This window comes from Bos javanicus, chromosome 13 (assembly GCF_032452875.1).
Source record: "Bos javanicus breed banteng chromosome 13, ARS-OSU_banteng_1.0, whole genome shotgun sequence".
In the NCBI taxonomy this organism is placed as follows: domain Eukaryota; kingdom Metazoa; phylum Chordata; class Mammalia; order Artiodactyla; family Bovidae; genus Bos; species Bos javanicus.
In genome coordinates, this window is record NC_083880.1 from 39,742,884 (window position 1) to 39,755,968 (window position 13,085).

Consider the following 13,085-nt stretch of genomic DNA (forward strand, 5'->3'; position numbering starts at 1 on the left):
TTAAACTTCATTTCTCTGACTGTTATTGAGGTTGGACACGTTTTATGTGTTTATTGGTCATTTGCATCTCCTGTCCATTCATTTTCTTTGCCTATTGGTTTTTTCTCTTCCCCTAGACTTCAGTTCTTGGTGTATTATGTGTGTTGCAAATATTTCCTCTGTGTATCTACTTATTTAAGAAACACTTTAGGGTTCTTTTGATAAAACTTTTAAATTGTGATGGGGTCAAGTATGTCAATATTTTTCTTTTATGACTTCTGACTTCTACATTTAAAAGGAAAGATTTGTCCATCCCTAAAATAATAGAGAGATTCTCTTATATTTTCTTCTCAAAATTTAAAAGTATTACAAAAAACTTTAAGCTGTTATTGTATCTGTGAATGATCTTTGTGTATTATATGAAATAGGAACCCAAATTAATTCTTTTCCCATTTGATTAGCACTGTTTATTGTATTGTTTATTCTTCCCCACCAATGCTACCTTTACCGTATAAGAACGTTTAGGCTCTTTTTTGGATTCCATTCTGTTCTGTTCCTGCTCCCAATAACCTGCTGTTTTAATAACTATGGCTTTATAATATGTCTTAATATTCGTTAGAAAATTTCGACTCTTTTTTCTTATTCCTTAAAATTTTGTTGACTAACTCTCTTCCATTACTCTTTTAGAATCACTTTATTTCATTTCACAAAAAGAAAAATCTTGTAGGATTTTTGATTATTATTTTTTTTTAAGTTAAAAACCACCAAATTGTATACTGTTACTTTTTCCCAAAGCCTTCAAAATGTATTATTTAACTTTCCCTATGTATTTTTCCTGTTAAATAAAGGACTTCCCTGATAGCTCAGTTGGTAAAGAATCCACCTACAATTCAGGAGACCCCAATTCGATTCCTGAGTCAGGAAGATCCACTGGAGAAGTGATAGGCTATCCACTCCAGTATTCTTGGGCTTCCCTTGGGGCTCAGCTGGTAAAGACTCCACCTGCAATGCAGGAGGCCTGGGTTCAATCCCTGGGTTGGGAAGATACCCTGGAGAAGGGAAAGGCTACCCACTCCAGTATTCTGGCCTGGAGAATTCTATGGACTGTATAATCCATGGGGTCGCAAAGAGTCGGACACGATGGAGTTACTTTCACGTATTTTTCCTGTTAGATAAAGAGCAGGGCAGAACCAGATCTGGTGGGACCTCGGGTTTATACAGTTTGGGAAGTCTCTTTAAGAAAAAGAATACAAAGTTAGGAATGCAATAGTGGGTACTGTCCCTCGGGATGATAATGTGATGTTTTATTCATATCATGGTAACCCCTCTTCAGATAGCCCCTTCTCAGTCCCACTCAGAGAGAAAGTGCCAGCAAACGGTACCTTCCCTCCCCCTAGAATAAAGCCCTGGTTTGTGACTTCCAAGCTACTTAGGTGATGTAAGCAAATAGAATAACAATTAAATTTGCAGCCTCAGTTGTGTTTCTAGCTGCGTGTCATATAAAACCACTGCCTGACTTTCCCCGGGACAGCACCTCACGTCTGAGGATCTCAGGGCACATTAAGCACATTAACTAATTAAACCCCACAAAACCCCAGAGACACGGGAAGGAGAGACGTGGCCTCACCTCGCCCAGTTCTGAAATGCAGCCACCTCTGGGGACGAGCACGGCAGCTGCTTCGGAAAAAGCGGCAGCACCCATGACACTTGAGCCCAGACAATTAGTCGTTGTCATTGGCAATTGTCTTGTGAGCATTAGCCTGTCAGACAGTGAGAGCTCCAGGATTAATTGTTGACTGCAGATCTAATCCAGTCCCTGAAATTTCTGGCTTTTTAGTAATTTTGTCCTAATTAAAATGGGCTTCCTTGGTGGCTCAGGTAGTAAAGAGTCCTCTCGCAATGCAGGAGATCCGGGTTCGATTTGTGGGTGGGGAAGATACCCTGGAGAAGGGAATGGCAGCCCACTCCAGTATTTTTGCCTGGAGAATCCCATGACAGGGGAGCTTGGTGGGCTACAGTCCATCAGGTTGCAAAGAGTCAGACACAACCGAGTGACTAAACAACAACAAACAATATATATGTGTGTGTGTGTGTGTGAAAGTGAAAGTTGCTCAGTCATGTCTGATTCTTTGCAACCCCATGGACCGTATAGTCCATGGAATTCTCTAGGCAAGAATACTGGAGTGGGTAGCTCCAGCTGCTACTTTTAAGGGGTGTGTTGGCTGGGCAGCAGGTGAGGGAAATCTCTGGGCTCTGGAAATCTCTTAGTATTCATTTAAGTGATTGTTACATGGGAATCGATACACGTAGAGATTCATGTGGACTCTACTGCACACAAGTTGTATCACCACAACAAGCTAAATTCACCTAAATAGCCCTCTATTCTTGCCAGCCTGAGAACACTGGAAATGCTGTACAGATGACTGGAAAGTTCTGCAAGGAGCAGGGTGTTTCCAGGTGCTAGGGACACGCTAGGGTTCATTGTCCCCAAAGCATCTTTCTTCACAGCAGGGATTCTGAGTCCCTTGTCCTCTCTCCTGTCACTTGCTCTCCACGTAGAAGAGCTTCTCACTCTGCTGGGGTGACATTCTCTCGTGGTAACTTCAACATCACGTACCTCTTCATCTCTCCCCTTCCACCTCTCTGGACATCTGACTTTTCTCTTACTTAGAATTTCATTCTATTTCATTCATCTGCGTCTTTGCCCGAAGCAGTGTGTAGGGTGTGAGCCAGTGCGTATGCGGGGTCTAGAGGTAATCTGCAGGACCCGTTGACTCTGGCTGCTGCTGGAGGAACCAGACGCAGTGTGAGAGGGGGGCACAGAGAGGGTCGCAGCCTCTGGCCCCATCCCGTCTGCTGTGATGCTTAGAAACGGGAAGATGGGGCAGCAGGGCACGCCGGCAGCCCAGTGTCTGGGGCCTCCTGCAGGCCTAAGGTCCCTCCTGTGTCTGTGTGGACAGTTCTTGGGAGGGGCAGCCCCCAGGCTGGAAGGAGCTGAGGCCCAGAGGCTGCGAGCAGGGGTTAGGGCTGAGTGCCTCCGTGGAGCAGACACAGAGGGAGCAAGAGAGGATGGGGTGGGGGGGCGGGGGAAGGGGGAGAGATGGTGGAAGAGGAGAGATGCAGGGGGTGAAGGGCTTGGGTTGGGGAGAGAAAGACAGGAAGAGAGACAGGAATAAAGGAAAGAGCAGAAGGAAGAGGAAGGAAAGGAGGGGAATAGCTTTTTAGACACATAGGAAAACTTCTTTTCTGCTCTATTTTTTGGTGAACACTGCATATATGAACACCACCCTGATTATTGACTTTCCACAACATATTAAAGTGATAATGTAAGCTCAGCTCTGGTTCTTGCTTAGAAAGTATAAATGTGAGTTTCATGGCCGCTTTCAGATGCCTGTTCACAGTATTTCCACGTAGAGAGAAAGCAGCCCTGGGCTCATTTGTGTCCTGAGGGCACGGACACGGCCGACTGGGGTCTAATTCCCCATTCCATCTTAAAATCACTTGGAAGCCTGCCATCCAAGAGGGTGATAACCAGTTGCTTACAAACCTCAAAGGGGCTCCCATGAAAGAGTCTCAGAGCTTAGTCACTGGCAGCCCACCAGGCCCACCCTGGCCTCAGTTTATCCCCGAAGCTCCTGCAGGGCTGGTTACCACTGGATCCCATCGTGTGAACGTGGCACAGAGAACTCAGAGTCCAGGTGGGCTGCACAGACCTGTTCCTCCCCACCTCCTCGCAGTGCTGCCCCCAGTGATTGGATCCTTCAGATATCCTGCAGTTTAGAAACACACGACCACGCTGCCACCAGTGTCCTGTGCTCTGTGGACGTTGATCATATCTTTTCTGTCCTTGTGTCACTTTTTCTCCCAAAGACTCCCAGCTCGAGAACAGCAGCAAGGAATCCCAGAAAATAGTCAAGGAGCCGCAGGAAGCTGTGTCACTGGAGACCAGGGAGAGCATCCAGGTAAAGGAGATGATCCGCCCAGCCGGGCCTGGGGCTGCTGCACCGTCAGGTCAGGCATGCTCCTGGTGCTGGAGTGACTCCTGAGCGGGGAAAGGCCTCCCTGGCACTCAGAGCTGGGGACCAGGGCAGGGGCGATTCGGCTGCATGTTCGTAGGACATCAGAACATTGCAACACCTTTAAGAGTTCAGCTCAGGGTGGAATTCCATCCCTTCTCCCCCTGCCTCCTCACTCTTTCCTGGTTTCAGGAGGCTGATATGGATAAAGCCAGTAGAAAACACACCTTGTCCACAGACTCCAGTGAGGCAGCGTCTTCTCCCTGCCTGACTGGGCCCCTCAGGCTGTAGAAGCACCTGCCACAGCTCCCTGGCCTGCCTTCAGCAGGATCCCTCTCCACCCCACCCTCACCTCCTGCTCTACTAGTGCTGCTGCCCTGACCATTTGTTCAGTTGCAAAGTCCTGTCTGACTCCTTGTGGCTCCATGGACTGCAGCATGCCAGACTTCCCTGTCCCTCACCATCTCCTGGAGTTTGCCCAAGTTCATGTCCATTGCATCGGTGATGCCATCCAACCATTTCATCCTCTGTCACCCTCTTCTCCTTCTGCCCCTTCCCAGCATCAGGGTCTTTTCCAATGAGTCAGCTCTTTGCATCAGGTGGCCAAAGTTTTGGAGCTTCAGTTTCCACATCAGTCCTTCCAATGAGTATTCAGGCTTGATTTCCTTTAAGATTGACTGGCTTGATCTCCTTGCAGTCCAAGGGACTCTCTAGAGTCTACAGGGAAGCAAACCCCACACTGAAGGAGGCACAATCAGCCATATCATACAGGACATAGGATTTGGGGGGATGGGCTGGGGATCCAGCCATCATTCTAGCTCTGCCACCCTCTGACCACTGATTATTCCTAGAAATAGAAACGCCCATATAGATTGGGCTCTGGGTCCTCATCTACTCCTGCAAGACCTCAGGGCAAGTCCCTGTGTCCTCTGTAACAAGCCTCACCAAAGAGGTGGGGAGAATGAACAGGCTTACCTCTGGCTACCATGAGCAGCCCAGCCCTGCATCAGCACTGCGTGTGGCCAGGGTCCCAGCACGTGTTTCATGGCCTGGGCCCTTCTGCTTCTGGTCCTCCTGACTCTTCCATCTATGTGAAACCAGAATAGGGGCTGGGGCAGTGTCATTGCTTCCCGGCCTCCAGCCCCCAACCGCCCCCCTACCCCCACTTTTTTCTCCTTTCCAGTCTTGCACAAAATAACGTTCCCCCTGCCCATCAGCTCATGCGAAGAAGATCATGGGAAGAAAAGGAGGTAGGGAGGACCTTTATCTCACTGCTGGGCCACCTGGCTCACCCTACCTTCGTTGTCTCTATGAAGAGTGCCTTCCTGTACCACAGACTACAATAGGACCCAACCTGTAGCTGGGTGGTGTTGTATTTTGAAGACTGATTTTGTCTCTGCACAGAGGTTGAACACACATAACTGCTGAACTCTCTGTTAGGGACTAAGGGTGCTCATGGGGCTAAAACACAGCCTCAGCCTTCGGGAGATGGTACTCCATGGGAAGAGGAAGGCCTACTAGTTCAGGATGTGGAAATGAGGGTGGAAAACCATGCAGGAGAGGGCCCTGAAGGACCTCTGAAGCTTTTAAAGAAGGTTGTATGCCATGGACTAGAGTGTGGGAGAGGAAGCTGATGAATGGAAGTGATAAAAAGAACTCAGTAAGAGGTATTTCTGCTTCTGGCAAAGATGGAGATAGAGACTAGATTTACTTCCCTGCCTGAAAAACATTGCCAACGTATATGAAGTAAGTTTTAAGACTCTGCTCATCAGATAACAAAGGAGAGTGATACTTAAGAGGTGGGAAACAACTCTGTTGAGCCCTCTGACTGTGCTGGCCTCCTGCCTTGAGAGAGTTCCTGGCCATAGCACAGGACAGGAGGAACGTAGGTGTGCATGCGTGCTGAGTCACTTCAGTCGTGTCCAACTCTTTGTGACCCTATGGACTGCAGCCTGCCAGGCTTCTCTAAATTAAAAAAAAAAAGTTACAAATCAAATTCAGAAAGTTATATCTAATAAGCCTACAAAGAGGTAAAGTGGAATTATAAAAATATACAATTAATCCAAGAGACAGCAAAGAAATTTTTTTAAAAAAGGAAAGAGGGAATAAAGAAAAGATAGGACAAATAGAAAACAAACAGCAAGATGACGGACTTAATCCTACACACATTAATAATTGCATGAAATGTAAAATGGTCTTTGTGTTGTACATATCCCAATTAAAGAACACGTAAAGCAGATATAGATTCAATTAAAAAGCAAGACAGTTATATGTGGGTCACAAACATGCACTTTGAGTGGACAGAATAGGTTCAAATGAAAAGCATGCATGTAGACACACCATGGTAACACTGATCAAAAGAAAGCTAGAGAAGCTTCATTCATTTCAGACCAAGTGGATTTCAGAGGAGGGAATATTACCAGGGACAACGAAAGTCAAGAGGACATAACAGTCAAATATTTATGTACCTAATTGTAGAACTTCACAAAACACAAACTGATAGAACTGCAAAGACAAATGAATAAATAAGCAACTATATTTGATGACCTCAGCGTCCCTCCCTTGATCACAGATAGAACAAGTAGACAGAAAATTGATAGGAGTGTGGAAGATTTTAAGAGCGCTATTGACAATAAGACCTGATTTGCACTTAATAGAACACTCTACCCAATTTGACCCAATTTGCACTTAATAGAGCACACGACCCAGTAGATACATCTTCCCACATACATGTGGAATATTTCCCAAGTTAGATCATATTCCAAGCTAGAAAATAAGTCTCAAGATATTTAAAGGATTCAAATCATCTAAAGTATGATCTTTCTCAACAGACAACATTACAGGAAAATAAAACTTCAGATCAATAGCTCTCATGAACATTGATGGAAAAATTCAAATAGAAATCTTGTATTGAATCTGTGTATTAAAAGGACAATACATCATGACCAAGCAGGGTTTATTCTGGGTTACAAGGTTAGAAATACAATTATAAGAAGATCAATGAAAGTAATTCACCATATTAACATTCTAAAAAGGATTATCTCTTAAATATTGGAAAGGTATTAGAAAATTCACATTCATTCCCCATAAAACTCTCAGAAAACTAGGAATAGAAGTTCTTCAATTTGATAGAGGTTATTTTTGAAAAGCATGTGGCTAGCATCATCCTTAATGGTAAAAGGATGACCTTTTCCACCAAGGTCAGGAACAAGAATGTGTGTTCTCACCACTTCTATTCATAATTATTCTGGAGGTTCAAGCTGGTGAAAAAAGACAAGAAAATACTTTAAAAGCATCTAGATTGGAAAGGAAGGATTAAAACTGTCTTCAATTTGCGGATAACATAGTCATCTAGCGGAGAAGGTGATGGCACCCCACCCCAGGACTCTTGCCTGGAAAATCCGACAGATGGAGGAGCCTGGTGGGCTGCAGTCCATGGGATCGCTAAGAGTCAGACACGACTGAGCGACTTCACTTTTTTCACTTTCATGCATTGGAGAAGGAAATGGCAACCCACTCCAGTGTTCTTGCCTGGAGAATCCCAGGGACAGGGGAGCCTGGTGGGCTGCCGTCTATGGAGTCGCACAGAGTTGAACGTGACTGGAGCAACTTAGCAGCAGCAGCAGCATTGTCATCTAGAATCTATAAAACAGCTATAGAACTAATAAGTAATTTAATAAACTGCTAAATATATACAAAACTAATAGGCAAAGTTCAGTTTTATCTATGCATAAGAGTAATGAACAATGAGGAATTTAAATAAATACTATTTATAATATAGCATGCTCAGTCGCATCTGACTCTTTGTAGCCCCATGGACTGTACCCGGCCAAGCTCCTCTGTCCATGGAATTTTCTAGGCAAGAATACTGGAGTGGGTTGCTATTTCCTTCTCCAGGAGATCTTCCTGACCCAGGGATTGGACCTGTGCCTCTTGGGTCTCCTGCATCGGCAGGCAGATTCATTGCCACTGCACTACCTGGAAGCCCTTACAGTAGTACAAATACACAAAACACATGAATCTGACAAAAGATGTTTAAAACCTGTATACTAAAAACTACAAAACATTTATGAGAGAAATGAAATAAGACCTAAATAGGTAGAGAAATATCTCCCATACATAATTTTGAGGACTTGGTATTTTCAAGATGTCAGTTGATCAATGAAATCTCAGCCAAAACTAATTGTTGTTGTTGTTGTTGTTCAGTCACTAAGTTGTGTTTGACTCTTTGTGACCCCATGTACTGTAGCACACCAGGCTTCCCTGTCCTTCACTATCTCCTAGAGTTTGTTCAGATTCATGTCCATTGAGTCGGTAATGCCACCCAACCATCTCATCCTCTGTTGTCCCTTTCTCCTCTTGCCCTCAATCTTTCCCAGCCTCAGGGTCTTTTCCAGTGAGTTGGTAGTTTGCATCAGGTGGCCAAAGTATTGGTGCTTCAGCATCAGTCCTTCTAGTGAATATTCAAACTAGTCAATTCCTTTAGGATTGACTAGTTTGATCTCCTTGCAGTCCAAGGGACTCTGAAGAGTCTTCTTCCGCACAATTCGAAAGCATCAATTCTTTAGCACTCAGCCTTCTTTATGGTCCAACTCTTACATCCATACATGACTGTTGGAAAAACCATAGCTTTGACTGTATGAATCTTTGTTGGCAAAGTGATGTCTCTGCTTTTTAATATGCTATCTAGGTTTGTCATAGCTTTCCTTCAAAGGAGCAAGCATCTTTTAATTTCATGGTTGCAGTCAATGCCTTTGATTTTGGAGCCCAAGTGAAATGAAAACTAATTTCAAAATTCAGATGAAATTGAGAAGGACCTAGCACAGCCAAAGCAACTATGGAAAGGGAACAAGCTGTAGGACTAATGCTGCTGATTTCAAGATTTATTATAAGGTTCTTGTAACTGAGTTAGTGTGGTAATGATGTCAAGGTTAATAATAGATGAATCAAACAGAATAGATAATCCAGAAGTAGACTCAGCATACGATCTACACTGACGAAGCAGATCATTGTTTTCCTATGGTTGGCAGAGTGGCCCCGGGTTGGGGGGAGAGGCATGTGGAAACATACCACTTTTTACTGTGACGATATTTTTATGGGCACCTATATAGGCTTCCCCAGTGGCTCAGTGGGTAAAGAAATCTGCCTGCAATGCAGGATACACAGGAAACACGGGTTCAATGCCTGCTTTGGGAAAATCCCCTGGAGGAGGAAATGGCAACCCATTCCAGTATTCTTGCCTGAAACATCCCATGGACAGAGGAGCCTGGCAGGCTACAGTCCATAGTGTTGCAAAGTCAGACACGACTGAAGTGACTGAGCATGCAGAGCAGTTAAAAACCCTAGTGCAGCTTTCAAATTATATAGAAAAATGAGAGTGAAGGAAGGATAAATATTAATAACATCTGCAGAGAGTTGGGAGGTAACTGAGCATCTCTCCATCCACGTGTCCTGACCGTATCCTCAGACAATCAGATGAGGCTCACTTTGTGAAAGTCACATGGCTGGTAAGCAGCGAGGCCAGGATTTGACCAGAACTCAGGCTCTGAACCACTGCAGGTATTGATTAATTCTCATGTCTTGCCTTTGTCATTTGCAGAGAAAAGGCACAGAAGCTGCAGTGGAGGAAGCTTTGTCACCAGTCACAAGTGAGAACACTGGTGAAGTGGAGGTAAGGCTTTCGAGGCCACTGGAGTGGTTTGTGCTACCCCCCACCCCCATGCAGCTCACTCTTCTCCACCTGCACCCCTATGCCCTGTCCTTCCCCCGGCCTCCCACCTCCCTCTCCGAGTTCAGAGCTGCCTCCTTCCTTAGGACCTGCTCTGCAGGTCACCCTTGATGACCCTTATTCCACTGAGATTAGGCCTCTTATTCTGTCTCCCTCAAACAGCTTGGTCCTAGAAGTTATACTTTCTACTTTGATAATTTGCAACCATTTCAGTAGATAGAATCTTTTTCCTCTTCCCATTGTCTAGAGAAGAGGCTCCTGGTTTTCTTTATAACTTTTTAGTGCTAATAATGATTTTAACTTTTATTATACTATACACACAAGGGGCTTCACTGGTAGCTCAGATGTTAAAAGAATCTGCCTGCCACACAGGAGACCCAGGTTCAGTCCCTGGGTTGGGAAGATCCCCTGGAGAAAGGAATGGAGAATTCCTGAAGAATTCCATGGATCCAGGTGGACTACAGTCCATAGGGTCACAAAGAGTTGGATGTGACTTAGTGACTGACACTTTCACTTTCAACATTTCCTCAATGATGCAGTTAAAACATGGAGCCTGTATCAAAGGCCAGCCGAGACCATTCATTTTCTGACCTTCCCAGGAAAACTGGTTCCCAGCCTTACGAGTTTTGAAATCTCATTATGAACATCTCCTTAAAGCCGGGCCTGGCTCGGGATGGTTCGTCTCAGGTGAGGCAGTCACATCTGTCCCAGGAACAGTGTCATGTACAGACAAGGCAACCACTAGCCCATTAAGTTGCAGAGAATGAATGGGTTTCCCAGTTGGGTTTGTCCTCTCTCCTTGTTGCAGGACTCAGAAAAACTCAGTCAAGTGAGCAGTATGGTTTACATGGGTTACTACATCAGCCATAGGAGCTCATTGTCCGTCTCTCTGCCTGAGGACACCAGCAGTTTCCGCCCCATCTACAAGGGCGCCTCCACTGCCTTCTGCATCCAGCTGTTTTTTATCGACGAGAAGTACGAAGCAAGGCAAGTCCCAGTCCCCAGCTTGTCTGCCGTGGAGAGAGCTTCTTCTGGCCTTGCTCGCCCAATACTTTCATCTCACAGAGTCAGGGGTTTCCAAGCCTGGCTTCCCGTCCTCATTTCTGGGGAGTTTTTTTTTTTTTAAAACTACAGATTCCTAGTCCCCATTTCCGGACTCCAGCCCGTGAAATTCCAGGCTGCCCAGGCTCTGTGAGATCATACCTTCCCAAGCCACGTGCTACTCCTCATTCTCTAGAGTTTGCATTCTGGGGAGACTTCGGGTTTAGTTTGTCTAGAATCTTTTAGTTGCAAGTGACAGAAAATCCAACTGAAACTGGCTTTGGAAACATGAACAAAAACTGCCACATAGAAGAAAGCATAATCCATTGGAGGGACTGATTTTCGGTGTGGCTTGACCTGGGATTTGGATAACTCAGTCACAGACCAAGCTTCTCTCTACCCTTTGGCTCTGCTGGTCCCATCTTCAGAGGAGTGTCCCCACCTGGGGCCACAAGAAGTGGCCTCAGTGTTGCACTACAGCCAGTGAGGAGGACAGTGTGGTTTGGGCCCCCTCTCGAAGCTCCATTGGGCCTGGTTGGACTGTGTGCTCTTTCTTAAGCTGATGGCTGGGGCCAATACGTGAGGACAGCTTTGTCACTTTCCTCATGCTCCCCACTGACTCGGGGCTGGAGTCTCAATCTGAGATGGGGTTAATGGGACACCAAACAACAATCCAGGCTGGCTGCTGGAAGGAGGAGGCCCGGTGCTGGGCAGACAATCCCGTGTCCACTGCTTGCTGCCCCCTGAAGTCTGGATGTGGACCCCTGCCTTCCATTCCTGAGAGTCCATAGCCCCTTTGGGGTGCCCGCCCACTCCACATTCTGTCCATAGAACAGTGTTGAAGAAGGAACGATTAGCACATTTTCATAGACTGGAAGGTTCTGGAGTATCTTTGAGATGACCAAGATTGCCACTGGCTACTCCCTTCTTAAAAAGTGTGTTTAATTACATCCCATTCTCCCAGCCTTGCTTAGAACCGTGCTTTAACTTGGACTTTTTTTCCTCTTGGGTTTTCAATTTCTTTGAAATTGCAATTCACCTGAAAGATTAAAAGGGGAAACCTTTTTATTCTAATTATATTACAGACATCTAAAAAGCCTGTAAAAACCCTTCTAGATCTGTTGCGTATATTTATTTTCCCTTGCTCATGATAAGATAAGAAATATGCTTTTTGAATTTTCAAACAGAAATTCGATGACCCATTATGGTTCGCCTACAAATAGGCATCTGCCGCTGGTCAGAAAATCTTTTGCATATAAAAAAGAAAAAGATCAGAGTAGCTTAGAATATACCCATGTCTCCCCACAGCTCCTCCAGAAAGGAAGGGAGGGATCCTGTTCACAAAAGGACTGTCTTGCTTTTTGAATGTGTAGAGACTATTAATTGCCATAATAGTATCTTGAATATAGGCAAATGCTTTATTACTGACATTTGAAGCTTCTGACTTCTGCAGTTGATTACTGTCAGCTCGACACACATTCTGAGTAGTGACTGGCTAATCCTTGCCTAAGGGGGTGAGAGCCGTACATCTCTTGGAAGGTACACGGATGCTGCATTTGCTTGGAGGTCAGTGACAGTTCTTATTGTCTGTTTACAGGTCACTGGACTTTATGAATTTTGTTTTCCATCTTTTCCATGTAAGTACATGTTGAATTTTGAGTAATATAATTGGTTTTATAAGCTAGAAAAGTTATAGAGAAGTAAGATACCATACTCATTATCCAAACATATCTGATATGAATATTGAGGTGGGACCGCTTCTCTGTTCTGAAAAAAAAAAGGCGAATAATACATCATGAACTTTTCAAAGTAGGAAAAATTGTCATTCTCAATAATTTTTCAGTCATGCTGTTTTAACATTCTTTCAATGCATAACTTCTTTTAGAGAGTATTTCGCTGGTATTTTACTATCAATAGAACCAAATCATGGACAGAATGCTGGTAGCATCTGAAAATGTCAGGAGTTACAGTGAAGTTAGTCTTTTGTATTTCTGTATAGTGTGTGTTGGCTAAAAGATTTCCGACACCAGTATACTGCGTTTCTGAGGGTAAGAAGGTGGGAACTTGAGGTCGGGCTTCTGGTTGGCATCACCTGACACGTGGGAGTCACTTGACCCTCTACTGTTGGTTGGTGATGACCCCAAGCAGACGCCCAAGTGCAAACAAGATTCTCTGTCTCAGGGTGTCTGGGCTGCCACTTCCATTTTTGCTTCACGGTTGTCAAGGGATAGAAATTCTGACCAACCTCTTGTTACCTTATTGGAGGGAAGAGAGTAGGGAAGGAAGACAATTTAGTTTCCTCCACTGGATTTTTATGGCTT

General features: G+C 44.9%; 1 protein-coding gene across 1 annotated transcript in view; it reads left to right on the forward strand.

Annotated features, from left to right (window-relative positions):
- CFAP61 (cilia and flagella associated protein 61) overlaps window positions 1–13,085 on the forward strand; it is a 250,046-nt gene that overhangs the window by 65,140 nt on the left and 171,821 nt on the right. The window contains 4 exon segments of the mRNA XM_061435541.1: window positions 3,850–3,941; window positions 9,595–9,666; window positions 10,532–10,710; window positions 12,362–12,401. Coding sequence (XP_061291525.1) covers window positions 3,850–3,941; window positions 9,595–9,666; window positions 10,532–10,710; window positions 12,362–12,401 — 383 coding nt within the window.